Consider the following 25443-nt stretch of genomic DNA (forward strand, 5'->3'; position numbering starts at 1 on the left):
GTGGTTTTTTTGAATTTTCCCCCCCCCCCCAACCCCCAATTTAATAATAATAAAAAAACTGTCTCTGTGGTTTTCTGTTAAGCGTTTCTGACCATGAGAGTACCTTTAAATTTCATAGGAATTTTAAGGAGGCAGGGGAGGTCCAAACTACCCGAGACCCCGCTTCCCCATCCCGACCAATCCGTACAGGGTCACAGACCTTGCCTTATTTTTATAGGATCATGGCATGACATGACGTCTGTCCGAACAACAGTATTATGAGGCGGACGGAAGTCCTGTCTGGCAGTTCAATATTATTGCTTCTCAAAGCCTCCAAACGCCAGTGTTACAGTTTCACCGGAACTTAATCAACGCGCATGGATCAGTTTCCGGTCTGACAATCATTACCATACTTATATATCGATTTCTCAAGAACACTAAGTACACGGAAAATTATTTACACCTACAGGTCAAATAGAAAATATATTCCTCTTAAATAATATTGATAATGGCCAGAAATGGAGTTAATAAGTCTATAAATGACGTAAACTTATCTGAAGGTGGGCGTTAATAAATTGCCGTGGGTCGGTGATTTGTAGAAATAATAACATAACAACATGGGTCGTTTTCAGGACAAATGAAATTCATGCTGGCTCTGCTTACACGTTCTAGATCCAATCAGACACAAAATAATGGCAGAACTTGATTTAATGGACATCAATACAGCAGTGATTATGCATGGGCAAATAATTGCCATGTGGTGCAATGGACGGATTTTGTAACTAATTAGTTTTATAAAACGCACTTTTTATAGAAATGATAATTGAGTGAGAAATATATTCAATTTGAAGTACAGGAAAAAAATGTATTTACCGTCATATGACGTTATTTGATAGATCTAGGTAACTATTCCGTCTTTGCATATTGCAGTTATCTTCTCTTGTGAGCAGGTATTGATTGTTACGTCATTGGTTTGTGAGACTAACGTCATCAATTTTTGAGAAAACGACGTAATGTGTCACACAAACCAATGACGTAACAATCAATTCCTGCTCACAAGAGCAGACAACTCTGCGATATGCAAAGCCGGAATAGAGAGTAATAAGCGACTCGGATGTATAATGCAGCGCTACGATCCTTAGTGGAATGTAACAGGTCATTGCTCAGCGGGAGTGAATAATCTTTAACTGAACTGTGTTGGTAAAACACCAAATTTCCAAAAGAGTATGTGACCTTAGGTTACGGGTCAAGTTAAACAGACGTGACTGGAGAAACGTCATTTCACATCGTGTAAAATCATACCATTGAAAATTTTGGTATACTGCTCAAGTGATAGAACAATATACAATGCAGTAGCGCCATTAAGTGAGGTCGCCATTGTTCGTCCACGTCCTAGAAATGTCCTACTCGCGTACTGTACAGGTCAGAGATGACGGTCTTACTTACCCTACGCTAGACATTGCAGTCTGACGTTGAGATAAATGTTATTGAGTTCACAGACAGATAGCAACGACCTGAGTCTATAGAGACAGAACAGGTTAGAAATGGCGGGCTGACCTCCAGAAACACGAGATTGTGGAAAGAAATAAAATAAAGTCTACCAGACATAAACGCTGGTCGGGAATACCACAAAGGTCGGGGGGTCCAGACGTATTTATACACCGTTCCCTTTGTGTGGGTGCCAAATCCTGAATCAGTTTTTCCTTTCCGTAATGGAAACTTCGGCGTTATCTTGTATATGGACATAAAACATCCGCCTGTAGGTAAATCATTTTTTATGAAAAGAACAAAAAATGTGTGTTGCATGTTAGAAGTAATCCAGGTCAATGTATATGTTTTAGAACGTACGCTTTAGTTGGTTAGATCGTATTGAATACATTATGATGTGATTCGTTTCCGAACAAATTAATAAAGCGCGATACATGAAGCCACTAATGAGATTGTGTAATTTTATGTGTGTCCTGCGTGGTAGCGCCACATAACAATGCACTCCACAACAGCCGGGCTCTACTTTATTCGTAAACTCGCGTAATTAACGCGTTCGGCTCCTTCACTGACGTGATGGGTTTCCATGGCCAACAACGTCATTATGTCGTTACAACCTTCAGTCAATATTGATTAGGACCGATTTATATTTATCTTTAAAGAAGAAACTGCCAGATCGGTTTTTTTCTGCAACATCAACATTTTGGCGTTCATTAAATAGATTATCTTACCCAATCAAGACATTGGATTATTAATTCTAGAAATGTACTTCTGGCAAAAAACAATCATTCGATATCTTAATGTCAATACACACATCAAAAACAGAATTAAAAGCACATAAATAGTGCGGGGGTTATTCAAAATGATTTCGGATAAAAATCAAAGTCTCTGAATAATACCATGACTAAGACAGGTGTCATTGTATCGGGGTATTTGTTCAACTGGGTTCGCTTCTGTGTTTTGACTTACCTGTCTCCAAAGAAAGTCCGGATAGTTGTTAGCGATGAAGGCGGAAACGGTCATGTGACACACCGGAAGTAAAATCCCAGTTAGGACTGCTACATACGTCATCAGCGGCATCAGAGAATAGATCATAAACACAACAAACATTACCTCCCATACACCATCCATGGGGCCCAACAGAGGGCGCGCACGTCCGGGAACATCCGGGTCAAGTTGTAAAGGAAACGCCATCACTGCGAACCCCAACAGGAACATCAACAATAGATAACAAACGATCTTAAAATAGGGCTCTTTCATGAATTTTGTATGGAGGAATATAAATATAGCTATAAATATCACACATTGGGCGGCCAGATAGATTCCGCGCACGCTCAGACCAGATAGGTACACAAATTTGAGGACGGCAAGGGTGGCCGTCAACAGGATAAGGACCCCTAGCATATAGCCGATAGCCGACTGCTGGAGCTTGAACACATAGCGCTTGTATAGCCTCTCCAAGTCGTCGTTATCAAACTTGCGACGGTTGAGGACAGTCTGGAGACCCGACTTTGTCCGATGTTTGAGCATCGGTGTCGTCTCCCTGTTGATCCGGTCGCCTTCTTCCATACCGTCAATCATGATACAGGAATTCTGGTCAGACTATATCGTTCAAAAACGATATTTCCTCGTTTTGGTCCAGATGCTCCATCATTTACCACACGCTAACAACCTGTAAAGAAAAACAAATACAGTTTGACTAGCGTGTCCGTGCTACATTGCCATTGACATTGTATATAGCTAGCGAATTAAACGTCGTAATCAACCTACCGACTTTTGTCTGCTATAGGCGGGTTTATGACAGCTGATCGCGGGTTTCTACATACAACATAATACCTTCAAAGTCTCTAATAAATATCCCGGCTTGCGCTCAAACCTTTAAGCATCTGCCAACCGTATACATGTAGTGTTCGATAGCAGCGCCAGCATAATCTTAAATCCTAACTGCTGTTACGTATACATAGAGTACTGACCGCTGTCAATTATCAACACTAGATGTGTGTATACAGGTCCATTGTTTTGAGGACCAGTAAGGATGACGATAATGCTATCCTTACTGTCAATGCCAATGTCCATCTACTTGTTCACGACGTAGAAAATGTATATAAGTTCACCTTGGCATATTGCAACGGATATTCATATTTTCACCATACAAAAGTTTTGTCATTTTCTTGAATGATATCCACATAGTTAACGTGTAAAAGTTGTTTCACAAGTTGAGGACCAGTTTTTGTGAAACACACGAGGCCTAATAGGTCTAGTATTGCCCAATTGGTATTATCTCACACACTTATAATTTGACCAGGGTCAAACATATTTAAATGGACTAAATTAAACTTGATGCTCAATTTTATTACATATGACTCTTGGTTATTAAGAAGACTGTGTGAAAAAAAGTAAACACATCCGGCTCCTGTGGTATTAAAAGTGGACCAAGGTCATTAACTTGGACGAACTTCCCTAGGCCTATTAGTTATTGAGAAGGAGTTGTTTAAACATTTTAACACATTTGACCCCTGTTACAACATTCATTTCACAAACTTGAAACCCTTTATTCAAGCCCGTTACAGTCCAATAGCATCACACTATGTCTTTTTATTATTCAGAAGAGGTTGGTTTACATTTTAGACATTTCGCTCATTTGACCTTGAACATTGGCGAATGTAACTTCTTTGAACAAACTTGGTTATCCTTCATCCAGTCATGCTGCTGGTCAAACATCATCACCTCATTAGGCGTTTTTGGTTATTGGGATGTTGTTTAAATGATTTTAACACAGTTGATAACTGTTTTCCTGAAAACGAGTCAAGATAATTCATTTGGATAATCGATGGTACATGTAGCCCTTCATCCCAGCGTGGTATTTGCCAGATACATGGTATTATTGAACTGTAGTTTTTGCGTACTGAGATTTGAGTTATTTAAAGATTTTATCACGTTTGGCCCCTATGATCTTGAAAGTTGGCAAATGTAACTCATTTGAACAAACTTGGAAGCCCTTCATCGCAACATGCTACTGGTCAAATATCCTCACCGCAGGCGTTTGAGTCATTTAGAAGAAGTCTTTTGAGTGGAAAAGTGCACGGTGGACGAAGGACAAACGACGAGACGTCATGGCTTTAGTTCACAGGCTGCCAGGTGAGCTAATAGGTAACATTTCTACAGTTGACGTCTGCTATCCGGTCTGTGTATTACCTTTTTATACTTCGTCTCATAGAAAACAACAGGAGCACACAGACGAAATGCCTTGGATTAACTACTGAGGTACATTAATGCACCCAGTGTGTTCACTTCAGTGAGTTCTAACGATATGACGTAGACGTATTATAAACCATGAACTCGAGTACAGACACGTAAAAGATGTACGTACAAATATTTCATACATGCCTTTTATCACTGTTCATATCGCGCTTCAACACTACAGAACGGCAGCACCACATAACAAATTATCTAATTTGGAACGTTTCATGCAGGAAATACTGTACGGGAGATTTTTACTGTGAGATAGCGGGTCTGTGACGCAGCTTTCGATTCCTCTCTAATATCAAGTGGAACCAATCTTTCTAGTCAAAATACACCGAATATAAACCAATCAATGTGCTCAGCAAACATTTATTACAAGAAAACCGTTTTTATACGTTAGGTAGGTAGCACGTGCTGTTGGAGTACCAGCTACTCTTCATTACGGACAGTTGTACAATCCACTAGCTCGTTCTCGTGTAACAATCCACAAGCTTGTTCTCGTATAACAATCCACTAGCTCGTTCTCGTGTAACAATCCACTAGCTCGTTCTCGTATAACAATCCACTAGCTTGCTCTCCTATAACAATCCACTAGATCGTTCTCTTATAACAATTCACTAGCTTGTTCTCGTATAACAATCCACTAGCTTGTTCTCGTATAACAATCCACTAGCTTGTTCTCGTGTAACAATCCACTAGCTCGTTCTTGTGTAACAATCCACTAGCTCGTTATCGTATAACAATCCACTAACTCGTTCTCGTGTAACAATCTACAAGCTCGTTCTCGTATAACAATCCACTAGCTTGTTTTCGTATAACAATCCACTAGCTCGTTCTCGTGTAACAATCCACTAACTCGTTCTCGTATAACAATCCACTAGCTCGTTCTCGTATAACAATCCACTAGCTCGTTCTCGTACAACAATAGAAATCCTCAAACATTCCCGAATGATGGACAAAGGTTTCCCTCATTTCCAACACTAAATTACAATACAGCAAGTTCGTGTTGATACTTAAAGTTTAACTAAGATGATAACTCGATAGTTGGCCTTTGATTTTTATCGTTTTTGAATTATAAACAAGGGATTTGATAGGATGGCTATTTTTGGGAATTTTTTGATGAAAAAATGTAATATGCAACATTTGTCTCCAACATCGACACACAGACCAGTTCAGCGAGACATTTTAGAAATCGAGATTAACTGAAACGTACCCTCAGTATAATTATCGGAAGCACGTTACATCAGTGACTAAATGTGTTTGTCTTTAGTGAACAAAAAATACACAGATCGATTGTAGCGTCATCAGAATCCCTTTGTCGTTAGGGACGACATCCACTTCCGGTGTGAAGAGCTGCTCTGTGCATGCAACGTTAACGACGCCATTTCCGGTGCAATGGCAATTACGCTGTTTCAGGTTGCTGTCAAACTGATTATTGTTCTAAAATAAACAGAAACGTTTATTAGATACCTAACACCGGCTATTTCGTGGTCGTGGAGATGTACACTAGTAGCGGTACGATGCTTCACTAGTAGGAACTTATAAAGCATGTTTTCAAATAATTGCGCCTACGTTCAGATAATAAAAGATGGGAACAATTAATTAAAAGAACGTTCAATTCCGCCTGAAGATACATTATATACTCAATGCAATTCAAGATGGGTACAAACATTCACGTCTGTCTTAATTTACTTAAAGATGGGTAGAGATTTGTATAATTGAATTTGACCTATATTCTAATAAATTGAAGTTAGGTATAAACTCAAATGAATTCAAAAATTTTCATTGAGTTTCACCTATCTTCAATTGAATCAATCAACTGCTATGCTACATCGGGAGTGGTAAAGTGTTTCCTTCACTTATGCTATATAGTACATGGGGCTCACGTCCTCGGTATGAAACCTTTTACATTTTATCTGTCGAGTCAAGTTCACAGGGCTTTGCTCGATTTGCCATTCCATTGCAATCATCTGATGACTAATCAGACGCAGAGGAAGGGTGTGGGGAGGAAAGGTGTGGGGAGGGGGTGGTGGTAACATTAGTGAGGGGTTGAAATATCATCACCTCCCGTATTGTGTGTTTTTATATCATACAACACGTAATCTAGCGATATCTGCTATACTCACGAATGTTTTATCAGTAAAAACGATAGCAAGACACCAGCCAACTCCATTCGATATAAAAGTCTGAGAATAAGATGGCGTTGCAAACGAAACAAATTCTTTCGTAAATGTTTGAATTCATATATATCTAACAATACCTTGTAACGTCTCATACTAACGACGTCTCATACTAACGACTTCGTCCTCCGATATCTAACTGTGCCTGTATATTTTTTTCAATTGAAAATATGGCAGCAGAAGTAAAGCACGCAAGAAATACGAGTCAAACCTGTAATTTTGGACACGAGAAGTTGTCTGAATTTATCATACTTTCAGATGATTATGTAATATCTTTGAGTTTGAATTGATCTTGGAATGGTTCTGACATATAGTTATATCTATTTGACATCATTGACCTTGGAAAAATGGAACACAAATTCATTCAAGTTTTCATACATTCAAATTCCTTCAAAAATGATGTCGGTACATTTCTCTAAATAGAAACGATGACATTGACCTTGGCATCTCGCAACACAAACTCATCCGAAGTATTCACATACTTGACCAGTGATCATGATTATATATGATGTTTGATCAAGATCCTTTCAGAAATGAAGTCGCGAAGGCAATGACAAACATGGCGTACCAATGGAACATCATATCCCCTACGGCCTTGTCACAAAGGGATGGTAAAAGGTGCACTGTATTATATGGAATGCCTGGTGCCGATATTCTGATACATGGGCGAGGTAGATACCGATACACAATATCTTGGGGTTACAGATCGAGACACACACAGTGTCTAGAACCGATACTGACATTCACGTCTCTACAATAGAACCGGTACTGACATTCACGTCTCTACAATCTATTATGATATCTAAAAAAACAGCTGATCTGGCAATATTTCTTTGTTTTTATAAACTTTAACCACATTAGCACATATCACGTCATCCACCTACAAAACAGATATGTCCCCAATCTTTTGTGTTTTATGCAGGCTACTTCTTCCGATCTAGACGGCGATCTACATATCTGCCCTTGTTACCTTGTATTAAACGTGACTTATTATTGACGAGAACTAGGTCACGGTGATCTATCAAAACGGAATATAGCAGCTTCCGGTTGATGTAATATCCACGAAGACGCATCACTTCCCGAGAAATAAAAAGTCAACCTGATTGAGCATGTGCACACAAATCACTAAAGACTGGAAGCAGATAGGATCAAATCGTGGGTTTAATGGGGTGTTATGAAGTAGTAGTACCTGCTGTTACCGACAGCTGGCGCTGCGTACAACAAACACTGTAGCATATACACGTACAGTGAACACATGTACAGGGTGGTCTTAACCTGCTATCAAACAGAACGTCGTGGTATAAAACACATGTTTCGGTACTACGTGATGGCGTCCTCGGTGTAGGCCCAGCACGTGTTATATATCCAGGTAATGGGTGACCACATATACTCCTGTCCATTATAAAGACAGTTCTGCCCTGTATATTTTAAGTACTGATTTATCGTGGTGAGGACTGTTTCGTGTTAAGACATTAACGTATGTTAATAGTGAAATTATCACTTTGACGTTGATTAATGTCATCAATCATAAAACTCATTATAGGATTGTGTGTGTTATAGACATTAACGAATTCTCCGTAATAACACGATAATTAATCCATCTCGTAGGCTCAAATATTTGTATAACACACGACAACGTTTTAGAAAAGCAATGTCACAAATTTCCTGTTAGTACTTTCTATAGAAAAATTAGTATTCACGTATTATTTATGAGATGTGTCAAAGTAAATGAACTGTAAATAACACAACCTACCTAGATCTAGTGACGTCACAAATCATATATCAACCCTACTCCACCTACCTAGATCTAGTGACGTCACAAATCACATATCAACCCTACTTCACCAACCTAGATCTAGTGACGTCACAAACCATATATCAACCCTTCTTCACCAACCTAGATCTAGTGACGTCACAAATCATATATCAACCCTACCTCACCAATCTAGATCTAGTGACGTCACAAATCACATATCAACCCTACTTCACCAATCTAGATCTGGTGACGTCACAAATCACATATCAACCCTACTTCACCAACCTAGATCTAGTGACGTCACAAATCATATATCAACCCTACTTCACCAACCTAGATCTAGTGACGTCACAAATCACATATCAACCCTATTTCACCAATCTAGATCTGTTGACGTCACAAAACACATTATATATCTCATCCCTATTTTTCCAACCTAGATCTTGTGAAGTCTCAAATCACATTTCAACCCTACTTTACCATACCACTTATTAATATAACCCCACCTTAACCATACCTTCATCTAGTGACATAACAAATCACATTTCAACCCTACTTTACCATACCACTTAGTAATATAACCCCACCTTAACCATACCCACATCTAGTGACATAACAAATCACATTTCAACCCTACTTTACCATACCACTTATTAATATAACCCCACCTTAACCATACCTACATCTAGTGACATAACAAATCACATTTCAACCCTACTTTACCATACCACTTATTAATATAACCCCACCTTAACCATACCTACATCTAGTGACATAACAAATCACATTTCAACCCTACTTTACCATACCACTTATTAATATAACCCCACCTTAACCATACCTACATCTAGTGACATAACAAATCACATTTCAACCCTACTTTACCATACCACTTATTAATATAACCCCACCTTAACCATACCTACATCTAGTGACATAACAAATCACATTTCAACCCTACTTTACCATACCACTTATTAATATAACCCCACCTTAACCATACCTACATCTAGTGACATAACAAATCACATTTCAACCCTACTTTACCATACCACTTATTAATATAACCCCACCTTAACCATACCTACATCTAGTGACATAACAAATCACATTTCAACCCTACTTTACCATACCACTTATTAATATAACCCCACCTTAACCATACCTACATCTAGTGACATAACAAATCCCATTTCAACCCTACTTTACCATACCACTTAGTAATATAACCCCACCTTAACCATACCTACATCTAGTGACGTCACAAATAAGAATTCATCACGTGTCTTCACCAATGATTGGATATAGTGACGTCATGAATCACTAATTCATAGTTACCAAAACATACTAAAATCTAGTGACATCACAAATCACCATTTAATCCCATCTACAACTTTCCCAGGTCAAGTGACGTCACAAGTAACTTTTTCATCCCTATCTCAATGACCTAGATCTAGTGACGTCACATGTCATCATTATCATCCTTACAACTCATTATAAAACGTCACAAAGTACCATGCCACGCCACACCAAAGCCAAAGGAGCGCCCCCCCCCCCCTCACTCCCGCCCCCCGTTACTCTTTACTTTGTCCACCCTAAAACCATTGACACACTTCAATTAAAGGAAATCGCGCGATAGTCTAACCAATTAAGTGACATACAATATTAAATCGTTTTAAAACAGTCATCTAATGACCATTAGCTAAATCACGAAATTGGTCTCTTTGTTGCGTTAAAATAAGGATATCGCTATGGCGGGTACGTATAGCGGACGTCGCTTTAGCGAACTATTATAAGCCGTCATAGTTTATGACGTCACAACATATACTTCAACTAAACTCTTAGAAGAGATGAAAGTACTAAAGACTCGTTGTTGGGAATTTTTCTTTTTTTTAATATATATATATATATATATCAACAGTATTTACTGCATGCACCTTTGCTTCACCAATTGTTTTGAAGAAAAACGCAGTAACATTGTCTGATTCTAATTAACAAGGACCTATAATTGAATTATAACAAGAATGTAAACACATCGATGCTCTGTATTATACACGTAAGTAATTTGAACACATGGAAGTTCTGTGTAACGATCAGTTTCTATTTCCCACAGCCTGTCGTTATTACATGTACAGTCAGCACGATCCAGCTGAACTGTTCAGCATACATTTCCTCACAGAAATGTCCTTCATATTTGTCAGCCATGTAATATAAAAGAAACAATTTAATGTCGAAGATGGACATTTAAACTTCATTTAATATCGATATTTACCTTGCCCCTCGCGGTCGTCACCTTATATACCGTCACATTGTCACCAATCACGTGGCTGTCTAACACTAGAACCACTTTGCTAGGCATTGTGTGCAAACACATACAGAATTTGAAATGTTCATTCATAAAATTCACCGACAGCTTTGATCCGGGAGGTGTCTGTTATAACGCATCAATGGTTCCCTAAATACTCGCCTGGCCTCGCTCTCCTATTCTCGTGACTGCGATACCGCTATACTGAAGCGGTAAGACTACAGGAAATAGGTTCTGTGAATTTCACGTGCATAAAAGATACGTTGTGTCTGCAGTTCAACAAAAAACATTAACAGAGAGTTGATAAATCTGTTGTCAGGTCGACACCACAACAGCACTATAGTATCATACGGTAGCTGAAACTGATGCTTTGTCCAGAAACTCCACAAGTGTTGCTAAATGGAATTAGCTATCTAAGTCCGCTGTTGAACTGAACATACTGGTTCTACATGTGTAACCGATCAGTGTGAAGTGTATCAGTTCTAACAAAAAGTTCCTTAATCTAAGTCGTGTCCTGGTATTCCGTCAATGATATATCAAGTAACATTTGCTGACTTTCCAAAGCCTTCACTTCTAACAGGAACATTATGTTAAAAGCTGTCGACGTAATTCTACAAAACTATTACAATATGAGGAAAACCCTATTGTTTTCCAGGTGACTTACACTGACTAAGGTCTACTAAGTATCTCCACTTACCCGTTCTCATTGGTGTTGTATTATAATCCGTAGTCCAGTACTGTTGTGGGTGAATAGTACGGACCTCAGCACATTATTTCTGCTTTACCATAACACAAACACTGACGGGTTTACTTTGTAAATAACACCGTCAACAAAGTCGACATTTTCTCCATGCTTTGATCCCTGTGTTCCCCGAACCGTCCGATAGGTATTTACAAAGAATGTATGTGAACCAGGCAGATAAATACAGCACACGGCACCTCTAGCATGTGTGTACGCCAAGCTACATCTTACTTTCACAACACAACTTTGCAAGTCGCAGCAATTTTTCCTCTGCCGTTCAAGAAATAAAACTTATTCAAAGTAGAAATCAATGGTCACATTGTGTTGTGAGACTATTATTAGCTGTCCGCGAGGGGAGTTTCCACGTGTAGCGGGACCATAACACAGCGACACATGTCCCGGAGAGGGGCAACCAACATCTACACAATACAGATTTAAATTACACAGATGGGGTCGTTGTGAGTCATACCAGCGTAAACAAACAGGGGAAAGAAGGGGGGCAGCCGGTACGGTGGGGCTACCGTTGTCACACCGGCAAATCTCATTAGGGCCTAAGCGGTCCCGGAGCGAGGCTGCTATGGTCAGCCGCCCATGGCAACATCTGCACGAGGTAACCAATGCAAGGGTAGTGTCTGACACGGCGACATGGTCAACTGTGGCTGGGCAGATCTCGTGTAACACGCTTCGCTGACGATTCTGTCCATCACAATTATCAGTCACTCTTTCAACAAAAGGCGAGTCCTAACCGTTATCAAGCAATTTTGTATACGGAATTCGTGATAAAAGCGGAAACTAATACGCACGCTGATAAAAAGCTGATAATAAAAGCTAATAATCCAGACGATGGTATCGCGAAGGCTCGCAGCACAAAACGCCTTATATCTCCTAGCCACTTGTTAAAAAATCTCCTTTATTTCTGTGTCTATATTCACGGCATTGTCCCGCCGGTGTGAACAACTTATCGGTCAATAGGAGATGTGGTAGCTGAATCCTGCTGAGAAATGGGGGATTGCTAAGTTCCTATCCAATACTGAATGGTTAGTCAACTTCTGGTCGTCACAATATCTGTCCGGGGAAACCCTACTCACGGTGTTTATATAGACACATACCTACATCATAGATTAAAACTGAAGGAACATTTCCCTAACACAATAATATCACGGAGCTAGATCTATCTTAAATTCCCTTGGTAATACGTACCCCTGGGGCATTGTCTATTGATATGATGTAATTTTCTTACCCCTGGCCTAAACAATTACTTGTAGACTGGACGAATAACAGATAGGATCTAGCTATTACGTAACAGTTGTAATGGACATGTACCAAACGTCTCCTTAAAATTAGGCAATCTCCGGGTTGTCTTTGTAACAGTCACTGTCCGAGACTTGACAACAAATGCTTGAGTTAAGGGAGGGGAATAATTTGTATTTCCATAGAGTTAAACTTTCCTCTGGTCCCACCAGGTTTAATAATCTGATATAAGGGTTTCGTGATGAAGTTAACACATAGAGCAATATAACGTATATATCTACTGCACCCCAGTGGTCAAGTACCAGAGGGATAACCACAGTATGTGACTGAAACACCACACAGGTGGTCAGCTGGTGGTCAGTTGTAGACCGAGGTCCCAAATGAATTCTGTACAACATCAACAAAACAGCGAACATGTTATTGGGCATTTGTGTCGATAGTAACATAAAACCATTTATGAGAAAACAATTCTGCCCTGTGACAAGTGTGCCCTGTGACAATTCTGCCCTGTGACAAGTGTGCCCTGTGACAAGTGTGCCCTGTGACAAGTGTGCTTTGTAGTTTGCTATCAATGAACTGTGCCTACAGGCTTAGCTCCGGTGCTATATAAATACATTTTGTCGATACTTTTTTCCTTTTAAACAATTATGCTCTTCCTCCGTATTATGAATAAATTGTGTCTCTGATTTTTTCCCCCTTTCTGACAAATATACGGGGCCTCTATTTAATACAAAACGTGGTCGAATGACGCAGTTGATAGCATACTTGCCTTTTACAAAGGCGGCCGGAGTTCGATTCCCCGATCGGACGTGACAGATATATATGATGGGGTAACCTGCCCGACCACGTGGGTTTTTTCCGGCCACTCCGGTTTCCTCCCATAGTAACACCGTGCTTACTTCCGGGCCAGCAAGAGTGATTAGTATAAGTTGTAAAAACTTGTCATAATTGTTGTAAAATAAATAAAGTTGATATTTATATATAAAACGTGTCTTGCTACTGTGCTGCAAACAGGTTGTGATCCTCCCTTGTGCTATGTATGCCCTTGTGAGCTGCCCTTGTGCACCGCCATTTTGGCCGCCCTTGTGCTATGTATGCCCTTGTGAGCTGCCCTTGTGCACCGCCATTTTGGAGGCTCTTGTGACACGCTTTAAACAAAACAATACGTACGAGGATATGGTCATCACCGGATGTAAAGACTGACCAGTTGTGCGGTTGTAAAAGTGTAAACACTGACCAGTACAACTAATTACCATGCAGCCAATTAGCACGTGTTACAGAAGAGATAACGATAACTAATTCTGTACAGTATTGTGGTGAAACTGACCTCAACCACACCAGATGGTAACCATTAACGCTGTAACACAGTCTAAATATAGGACCATCGTCCTCAAACGCTGTATAACATAATAAGTAAGAAAATATATATCGACTGTATTTTGGTCTTGTTCGTTATTAAAACAAATGAACAGTTGTTCCTTATATCTGAGAATCTTTGAAGAAAACATTTTCTTCGCCATAAAATTGTAAGATGTAAGATTCAAATTTACTCAAATTTTAACGACTTTCTTGAAGTTTCAATATACAAAAAATGTACATCATCAATATAATACATGAACATGAACTGTGTCTCTATAGCTAGCTGATATATTTGATATTACAAAACAAAAAACATTTCTTATTACAATATATCCCCTGACCTTAGCCCATGTCATGTATTACCCACAAACAATAGGGGCCTGCTAATTCGTAACAAATATATTTGGACATAAACTAAGGTGGTTAGAGTAATTTTACACGTATTGGGGGTTTATATCAACTTTCGGTAACAATACCACTCCAATGATGTTCATAGTAATTTTACTCATTATATAGCTGTAACAAATTCTCAGGTTCCTGTGTGTGCCACAAACCATAGTTTCCACTGCGATGCCCAGTAATATTCACAAACTATACCTTTATAATTACCGATCTACACCCTCCGTGTGTTACTGATGTTTATAATGACAGGGCCAAACACCAACTCTGATTTATAGGTCGTCAGTTCACGGTGGACTTGTACTGTACACTGCGGACAGATAGCATCTGTTTTCCTGTCAACTCAACAGCTATAGAACTATAGCTGAATATTGTGTGTTCGGAATTACTAATTGGACATATAAGTATATTTATTAATATTAGGTGATAAAATACAGGTAAGTATTAATACTTGGTCGTAAAAATTGGGATATCAGAAATAAAGTGCCATGTAGACATCAGCCTACAGGTATAATGGCAGTCGGTCAGTCACACCGGCACGACACCATGTTGGCTTACACACACAGGTAAAGCCTAAAAAAATACCTGCTGACGTGTTCATTGTTTAGCAAGATATGCCACAGTCTATTTTTCTTTATTTCGTCAGTTTCCGGGGAATTCAAAAGGAACACAAACAAACAGTTCTTACACGACCAGGGTCGGGGTGATAAACACGTTATCCTTTTACCAGAAATAAGTCCTTCGGAGGGACATGGAACCACGGGGTGGCAGGTAGTTCAATGGGGTTCCTGTACACACCAAACCCTTCATTAGAACGATCACAGCACAATGATTGGGTAGGTATGTGAGTTGCATTAAAGTCGGTAATTCGAGTGTGGAATTGACTCCAACAGAGGGAAACCCTAATTTGACGATACCTTATTTTATATACATGTATGTCCTAATTCAAGCGTGTACCGTAGGTTTGTGTGCGGACTTTGGTTTGACTTGATTTAATTGCTAGCTTCGTCTAGGAGAGTTCTTTAGGTGATCATACATACGTGTATGCATATAGTATATATAACAAGAAGCCAAACAAGGAAAACCATTTTTACTGTACAATATGGCCGTTATGTCTATTTAGGGCTCGTCTATTGAACGTAAAGACAAAATAATGAACTTACGTAGAAAACAGCGTAATGGGTCTATGTTTGGTGAAAGTTACAAACTACAGAGGGGCCGCGGTGGTCAAGTGGTTCAGTTCAATTCAGTTTATTCATAAGCAGTACAGTTTATAGATAAAGCAGTGGTGGAGGGCTAGTGGTAGCAGTGGTGGAGGGCTAGTGGTAGCAGTGGTGGAGGCGTAGTGGTAGCAGTGGTGGAGGGGGGCTAGTGGTAGCAGTGGTGGAGGGCTAGTGGTAACAGTGGTGGAGGGCTAGTGGTAGCATTGGTGGAGGGCTAGTGATAGCAGTGGTGGAGGGGGGCTAGTGGTAGCAGTGGGGGAGGGCTAGTGATAGCAGTGGGGGAGGGCTAGTGGTAACAGTGGTGGAGGGCTATTGGTAGCAGTGGTGGAGGGCTAGGGATAGCAGTGGTGGAGTGCTAGTGATAGCAGTGGTGGAGGGCTAGTGGTAGCAGCGGTTGAGGGCTAGTGGTAGCAGTGGTGGAGGGCTAGGGGTTGCAGTGGGGGAGGGCTAGTGATAGCAGTGGGGGAGGGCTAGTGGTAACAGTGGTGGAGGGCTAGTGGTAGCAGCGGTGGAGGGCTAGTGGTAGCAGTGGTGGAGGGGTAGTGGTAGCAGTGGTGGAGGCGTAGTGGTGGCAGTGGTGGAGGGGGGCTAGTGGTAGCAGTGGGGGAGGGCTAGTGATAGCAGTGGTGGAGGGCTAGTGGTTGCAGTGGTGGAGGGCTAGTGATAGCGGTGGTGGAGGGCTAGTGGTAGCAGTGGTGGAGTGCTAGTGGTAGCAGTGGTGGAGGGCTAGTGGTAGTAGTGGTGGAGGGCTAGTGGTAGCAGTGGTGGAGTGCTAGTGGTAGCAGTGGTGGAGGGCTAGTGGTAGTAGTGGTGGAGGGCTAGTGGTAGCAGTGGTGGAGTGCTAGTGGTAGCAGTGGTGGAGGGCTAGTGGTAGTAGTGGTGGAGGGCTAGTGGTAGCAGTGGTGGTGGGCTTGTGGTAGCAGTGGTGGAGGGCTAGTGGTAGCAGCGCTTGAGGGCTAGTGGTAGCAGTGGTGGAGGGCTAGGGATAGCAGTGGTGGAGTGCTAGTGATAGCAGTGGTGGAGGGCTAGTGATAGCAGTTGTGGAGGGCTAGTGATAGCAGTGGTGGAGGGCTAGGGATAGCAGTGGTGGAGTGCTAGTGATAGCAGTGGTGGAGGGCTAGTGGTAGCAGTGGTGGATGGCTAGTGGTAGCAGTGGTGGAGGGCTAGTGATAGTAGTGGTGGAGGGCTAGTGGTAACAGTGGTGGAGGGCTAGTGGTAGCAGCGGTGGAGGGCTAGTGGTAGCAGTGGTGGAGGGGGGCTAGTGGTAGCAGTGGTGGAGGGCTAGCGGTAGCAGTGGTGGAGGGCTAGTGGTAGCAGCGCTTGAGGGCTAGCGGTAGCAGTGGTGGAGGGCTAGTGGTAGCAGCGGTGGAGGGCTAGTGGTAGCAGTGGTGGAGGGCTAGGGATAGCAGTGGTGGAGTGCTAGTGATAGCAGTGGTGGAGGGCTAGTGGTAGCAGTGGTGGAGGGCTTTAAGTAACCTGCAACATATTATATGGGTTATAGAATTACTAAATATAAAACATAGGTCCGTCTGAAGAACATTCAGTCTTGTGTAGTTAAACAGTGTTTTCCCCATACATAGATTGCCCACATTTAGTTATTCTAAACGACAAACACGCAATATTAGCTTGATAACCCACAGCACGTGTAGTATTAAGTTAATCCATCACAAAACAAAAACCGAAATATTTCACTCAATAACCCAGAACACGTGTTATATCTAGTTACTCTATAATCAAAACACGCAATATTTTACTCAATAACCCACAGCACACACGTGTGCCATTTAATTATACAACCTATTTGATATAAACTGAATAGTCTACAACACGTCCAAAACATATTTGCCCACAGCACGTGTAATATAAACTTTATAGCCCTGATGTCAGAGTAAGCATCACACACACTTAGGTTTGATCATTTACCAGCACGTTGATCAGTGTATCTAGTACCGCGACTGTTATACCAAGATCTATAGTTAAAAGTGTGGCGTTACTCACATGTCCCCCATCTTTGATCCAACAGAAACTCACCGGAAACGCATATCTAACAACAGCGGTGCGAATCTGTTGTAATTATCATTAATAAAAAGCAATCTCTAATAAACGTGATTGACATAACTAACTACTGGAGTATTATTAACACTGTTTAAATCTGGGCAATAGTACATGTATACTAGGCCCCCATTTCTAAAATCTTGCATTACAAAGAAAAATGAGGTTTATGTAATTTTGATTCTTTTTGATGTCTGATTCTAAAGTTTCAAACTAGCGGGACGTAAGCTAGTAAAGGAATGCAGCCTGGCTATTCTTTAAAATTAACTATAGGTACTGGTAGTCGGTCATGTATACCTAAATCTCTCGTCCGACTGTCGGGCCCGACCTGTCTCATACAAGGCTACATTCCTGTGTGCCGCCAACAGCGCTTTATTTTATGATGGATACATGTTAAGATTTTTTTTACCAATTTCCTGTTTATTAGAAGTTTGAAATAAATCCTTAACAGTACGAGAAGCCGTAGGTTTATGTGTGGTTTGATCACTCAGGCTTGTAATGTTCACACATACAGTACGGCTGTTAGGCCAGCCCACTGTCGGTACACTTTCTTCCGAATACATGTCGGTAGTCGATAGCAACAGTAAATGTATATTCATATGGACCTATAACATTTTAGAGATAACCAAATTCGTGACTTCCCTCAATTCGTAACCTTCCTCAGCCTGTCAAACCAAACTGACCACGACACATTGCTCAGATTATGTAAATATAATTATGCACGGCAAGTGGCCATGCATGTTTGGAACAAATTACTTACATCTGACCTCTGACCTGCTGTACTGATTTCCTCGCGTGCGTAAGATCCATACCTAGCTAATAGATCCCAGTCCGACCATGTACATGTTGTAATTCCACCTTCACAAGCTATTACTTACTCCACCGAATTTTCTATCATTACTTGAAGCACACTACATCCGTCTTACAAGCCTCCCTTACCTATCGCACGGCCGAACTCTCAGCAGAGTTGTTGGGAACTCTCCTCTCACTAGAGACTGTAAATAGTACCCCAGGACCCCAGCCTCGCGCACTGTGACGTCACTCGTTGGTACTACTGCAAAGAGATGTCGATATATAACAGTACATACACTTCTTTCTATAACGGTGTAAGTAAGTGGTTTCAATATCCCACCGTCACTTGCTTAAAAAGCTCACTACACCGAATATACCAATACGATTTCTGAATGTACCTGTCTTCATATGGCGGACAGACAGTGTAAGCATACCTTCATCACATAGACCTAGTTATGATTTATGATAAATGATACTGTCCGGGATAGCTGGGCTCGCGGCACCCAAACAAACATTTACTGGGGTCAGGCAGGGGCACAGCGTCCGACCAAGCGTCATCATATGACAAGAAGTGCTGAAAATGGCGTGCTGAGGGTTGTCATAACTGACAGGTGTTAACAGTCTGCGCCATAGGTCGGCGCGAAGAGACGATTACAATGTTACAGCTGGTCATGTTATACGTGTAAGCGTATGCTGTACGGTAAGCTTTCAAAAACAGCAATCAATGTTGTTTCCATCGAAAGGCAGGTGACTTTAACTGTAAACATCCAAGTGTCTGGCCTTTTCATAAAGGGAGACAACTCGAAAGATACACTAAACGTAACTAAAATATGTAGTAAACTAATTACACACATCAATGGTTTTGATAACGCAACAAAACTTCTCAATCAACGGGCGATCGGCCGTCTTTTTCTTACAAGTGTCACCCGACCAAAATACAAGTACGGCGTTCCGCCTCGGCTGATCGTGTGGCGATGTGTGACGCCATTGTTTCATGTGATCATGATCGTACAATCAGATCTATGTCACCCCGGTGTTTTACATAGACGAGGATCTGACAGATGTGTGTCGATACACACGGCAGATCTGTAACAAACCGTCAAATCACCTGTCAGTCAGGTAGTATATCGTAATCAGGGATTTACAAGGGACTTTAACCCGTCATCACTCAGGTGTCCTACGTATTAGCCGCGATATTAAGTTTTATTCCATATATCATAATCTTACGGCTTGCGTCTAAGTGACAATGATGCTATGTTACATAGGATATTTAACTAGGGCGTATAACTTTGATTGGTATGTGGATTGCTGGTATTACGTACTCCTTTCACTGTCGGTAGACTGTGTTTTGGCCAACGTGAGGGAGTAAGTTGCCGCTTACCAGACCCTTTTGAGGTTCACATAGTCCTAGGCCCGTCCAGGTAACGCTCCAAGGTCAGACTGCTCCTCAGATGCGGATAGGCTGTCACAGTCGCTGTGGTCCACCTATCCATGTATGATCAGAGACGTAAGCAACTACTGACTTTACATGTCTCTGATGTTATACATTAATTGGTATACTGCATGACTTTTAAAGGGCCAACTGCATCAGTTGTAATCGCAAAGCCTAGTTCAATCAAGAGTTCGTTTGACTTGGAATATTATCCCTGTAGGTGATAAAGCAACCGAACGTATTATGTCCTTTCTGGCTTAAAATGTAGGATTGCTTCACCGGCTTGTCAAGGTATTCATTTCTCTATGCCAAACACTTCTTTCCCTTAGGCATTGCGTTCCATAACTTAGTCTCTTGAAGATGCAACATCGATAGTGTGTAATTCCGACTCTTTCATTTTTTTCTTTCTGTTGTCAGACACTCGAACCTCTGACAACTATATTCTGTAAATTTTATCGCAACATGTGATTGATATGAACACTTCTGTTGAAAGGACTTGTAACAATATTTCATGAAGTTGAAAGAATCTTTACTTTACGGCACATCAATACCCTGTGTGGGAGCTCTCAATGGAGTGTAAAATAATTGGAAGCTGCAGCATGGTATCGCGTGGATTTTTTTATATTCATTGTAATTGTTTGCATTTTATAGTGTGAGAGTGTTTGACTATCATAGTATGTCAATGATAAGGTTGATTCTCAATTTTTGGCTGTTTGACTATGTATTTCAGTGTTGACTCTCACTGTGTATAAGTGTTCGACTCTCACTGTGTATAAGTGTTTGACTCTCACTGTGTATAAGTGTTTGACTCTCAATGTGTCTCAGTGTTTGACTCTCACTGTGTCTCAGTGGTTGACTCTCACTGTGTCTCAGTGTTTGACTCTCACTGTGTCTCAGTGGTTGAGTCTCACTGTGTAAAGGTGTTTGACTCTCACTGTGTATAATTGTTTGACTCTCACTTGCTTCACCGGCTTGTCAAGGTCTGTGTATAAGTGTTTGACTCTCAATGTGTCTCACTGTTTGACTCTCACTGTGTCTCAGTGGTTGAGTCTCACTGTGTAAAGGTGTTTGACTCTCACAGTGTATAATTGTTTGACTCTCCCTGTGTATAAGTGTTTGACTCTCACTGTGTATAAGTGTTTGACTCTCACAGTGTATAATTGTTTGACTCTCACTGTGTATAAGTGTTTGACTGTCATTGTGTATTAGTGTTTGTCTCTCACTGTGTATACGTGTTTGACTCTCATCGTGTATTATTGTTTGACTCTCACTGTGTCTCAGTGTTTGACTCTCACTGTGTCTCAGTGTTTGACTCTCACTGTGTATAAGTGTTTGACTCTCAATGTGTCTCAGTGTTTTTTACTCTCACTGTGTCTAAGTGTTTGACTCTCATTGTGTATTAGTGTTTGTCTCTCACTGTGTATAAGAGTTTGACTCTCATCGTGTATTATTGTTTGACTCTCACTGTGTAAAAGTGTTTGACTGTTATTGTGTATTAGTGTTTGTCTCTCACTGTGTATACGTGTTTGACTCTCATCGTGTATTATTGTCTGACTCTCACTGTGTCTAAGTGTTTGACTCTCACTGTGTATAAGTGTTTGACTCTCACTGTGTATAAGTGTTTGACTCTCACTGTGTATAAGTGTTTGACTCTCACTGTGTATAAGTGTTTGACTCTCACTGTGTATAAGTGTTTGACTCTCAATGTGTATAAGTGTTTGACTCTCACTGTGTATCAGTGTTTGATTCTCAATGTGTATAAGTGTTTGACTCTCACTGTGTCTCAGTGTTTGACTCTCACTGTGTATCAGTGTTTGACTCTCACTGTATATAAATGTTTGACTCTCACTTTGTCTAAGTGTTTGACTCTCACTGTGTATCAGTGTTTGACTCTCAATGTGTCTCAGTGTTAGATTCTCACTGTGTATAAGTGTTTGACTCTCACTGTGTATAAGTGTTTGACTCACACTGTGTCTAAGTGTTTGACTCTCACTGTGTATAAGTGTTTGACTCTCACTGTGTATCAGTGTTTGATTCTCAATGTGTATAAGTGTTTGGCTCTCACTGTGTCTCAGTGTTTGACTCTCACTGTGTCTCAGTGTTTGACTCTCACTGTGTCTCAGTGTTAGATTCTCACTGTGTATAAATGTTTGACTCTCACTGTGTATAAGTGTTTGACTCTCACTGTGTATAAGTGTTTGACTCTCACTGTGTATCAGTGGTTGACTCTCACTGTGTCTAAGTGTTAGATTCTCACTGTGTCTAAGTGTTAGATTCTCACTGTGTATAAGTGTTTGACTCTCAATGTGTCAGTGTTTGACTCTCACTGTGTATAAGTGCTTGACTCTCACTGTGTCTCAGTGGTTGACTCTCAGTGTTTGACTCTCACTGTGTCTCAGTGTTTGACTCTCACTGTGTATAAGTGTTTGACTCTCACTTTGTCAGTGTTTGACTCTCACTTTGTATAAGTATTTGACTCTCACTGTGTCTCAGTGTTTGACTCTCACTGTGTCTCAGTGGTTGACTCTCACTGTGTCTCAGTGGTTGACTCTCACTGTGTCTCAGTGGTTGACTCTCACTGTGTCTCAGTGGTTGACTCTCACTTTGTCAGTGTTTGACTCTCACTGTGTCAGTTTTTGACTCTCGTTATTTGTTAGTTTTTGTCTCTCGTTTATGTCAGTGTTTGTCTTTGGTTGTGTCTTAGTGATTCAAGTTAATGTACATCTAACAACATGATTATAAATGGTTACAGAGCTGTTGCAGCCTCAGTTTTTGACCGGGCTATATCATGTTGAGGACAACTTGTTAAAAACTGACCAATTCGCACCATTAGTCTACAAGGTAAGCTGTAAGTAAGTTGCCAATGGTTTAAATATATCGTAGAAGGCAATGTATACCCATAATGCACCACTACGTCAACTCTAAAGAAACATTAATCATGGTAAATATTAATCTAACCCGAGGCGACCAATCACAATCCGGTGTTTATTTACCGAAATCCTGCCATTTACTATCGAGAGGTTTCGCGATACTGTCTAATACAGGTAATCAGAGTGAAGTAGCGATACGTGGTATAGTGGGTGGAGTGACCACGCTCGGCAATACATTGTTTACCTATTATTTTGATGGTGGTACGACTGGACATGTGGTTTGATAACTTTTAATTAATGACGGGTCAGCGCCCAGCGAAAGTAAACAACTCTGGAATAATGTTAATTCCAGACGGTGTGAAAATCCGATAAACTTACCCACCTACCCGTAATGTGACGTCGCCCAGACTGACCAGAGCATACATGTACACTGGACATTGTATTCAACGACTATTGTGTTTGACGTAGACCAATAAAATGCCTGTCATTTCAGCTCTCCAATCTTTTGAACACATATACAACAGGACCCGTATTCATGAAACCGTTCTCATGCTCAAGCATGAATTCTGTGCTCAAAGCAGTTTTCTTGCAACTCACGTAAATCATGTCAAACGATCAAAAAATCAAATGTAAACACTGAAAACAGTATTTGGCTTTACGTCTCTTCAATTTATTTTTTCATCAATTTATAACCAGAACAAGAAATTAGGCTTGAGTAAAAAATCCATGCTTAAGCATGAGAATGGTTTCATGAAAACGAGCCCAGGATCTCTTGATATCAAACATTCTCACAAAGTTATAGGACAGAAGGAACACAATAATTACCAGATCAGCGCTACAACAAGAACAGCGTGATACCTTCAAATTGGCACGGGAATCCACGGCGAACACCTCTGGAAGCAGCAGCTTCATCATACACATGCATGTAACTTAATTACATGAAGAAGAGTGATTAATATTAAGGGTGTGGTCTTTGTTAAATATCCTGATTATCTGAAGGACAAACATCATACTTTACGTGTTTTCTGAAACACCACACTTTACATTTCTAACGCCGTAGATATTATTTCCCCCTTTTCAGTCTCTCACAAATCCCATCGTAAAAGCACTAGGAATCAATTAGGTAGGTCCATTGTGATACACTTTGTTTGTCTTATTTTAAGAAATTTCTTTCGCCCTACTCCCTCCCCGCCCTCTTTTGTAGATACTTATAAGGTGAAAACAGCAAAGAAAAAATCATCAGCAGGTTTTCCCCCCTCCAAACTACAGCGACCCTCTATCAGACGCCTCTCGAATATGACATCATTCAGTGGTATACAGCAGGCCTTTTCTTTCCTGAAGGGACCCCACATAAGCCGTCTCTCTTTCTCCCTTACTCTCTTTTTTTGTATTGGAGGATTTAAATCAAGAACAAGAATACGTGTAATTAAAAAAAACCTTGTACAGAAAATAAAAGATAACTCTTTTTAAGAAAACAGCTTTATTATTAAATCCCATGTACTTCATTGCATCTATTTTTTTGTTAAATGATGCTGTAATATCAAATAAACTCTCAGATCACGTGATGTCTGAACCACAAACAATACGTTTATAAAGCTGTAGGTATTATCTCCCCTTTACCGATTTCAAATACATCCCAAAACATTACATGTATATAATTTCATGATATTTAGAGTTACTTCCCTTACCACTTATAAACCAGAAAAAAATAAAATCTCACAAAAGTTCTAGGAAATACTCAAAGTGGGGCCACCATATCACATTAGTCACCTAAACTAGACTTGACTTGTTAATTAAGTTTAGCAAAAAAATACTACTTAGTATGTTTAGTATTGTTATGTATTAGCATTCCTACATAATGTACGATTGACAAGTTGACAATTCATTCATTTATGTCAAAAACTGCTTTACTTGAACCTTAATCATTTAATGTGCATGCTTCTACTAATTGGCACCACTTAATGACAAGTTATACCACAATGTTAACAGATAAACAGATATACAAGAGCGTCACCACAGAGTAACAAAATGTACCACAATGTTAACATAAAATGGCAAAGCGTATCACTGCGTCAACAGACAATGACAAAATGTACCACAATGTTAACATAAATCGACAAAGCGTATCACTGCGTCAACAGACAATGTCGAAATGTACTATAATGTAAACATAAATCGACAAAGCGTATCACTGCGTCAACAGACAATGACAAAATGTACCACAATGTTAACATAAATCGACAAAGCGTATCACTGCGTCAACAGACAATGTCGAAATGTACTATAATGTAAACATAAATCGACAAAGCGTATCACTGCGTCACCAGACAATGACAAAATGTACCACAATGTAAACATAAATCGACAAAGCGTAT

At 40.4% G+C, this 25443-nt stretch overlaps 1 protein-coding gene across 3 annotated transcripts in view; it reads right to left on the reverse strand.

Moving 5' to 3' along the window:
* Positions 1 to 19102, reverse strand: part of LOC110465124 (Ca(2+)/calmodulin-responsive adenylate cyclase-like) — a 72482-nt gene extending 53380 nt beyond the window's left edge. The window contains exons 1-2 of one of the 3 annotated variants that reach the window (XM_021520727.1): positions 18914 to 19102; positions 2434 to 3136 (exon numbers count right to left, since the gene is read on the reverse strand). In XM_021520727.1, the coding sequence (XP_021376402.1) occupies positions 2434 to 3045 (612 nt within the window). In that variant the 5' untranslated portion in view covers positions 3046 to 3136; positions 18914 to 19102. Of the gene's footprint in view, positions 1 to 2433; positions 3137 to 11645; positions 12378 to 18734 lie in introns of those variants that run through there. The other 2 variants (XM_021520724.1, XM_021520726.1) reach the window with 2 other exon arrangements.
* Between the last annotated feature and the right edge of the window lie 6341 nt (positions 19103 to 25443).

The sequence above is a fragment of the Mizuhopecten yessoensis genome, unplaced genomic scaffold (assembly GCF_002113885.1).
Source record: "Mizuhopecten yessoensis strain PY_sf001 unplaced genomic scaffold, ASM211388v2 scaffold11057, whole genome shotgun sequence".
Taxonomy (NCBI): domain Eukaryota; kingdom Metazoa; phylum Mollusca; class Bivalvia; order Pectinida; family Pectinidae; genus Mizuhopecten; species Mizuhopecten yessoensis.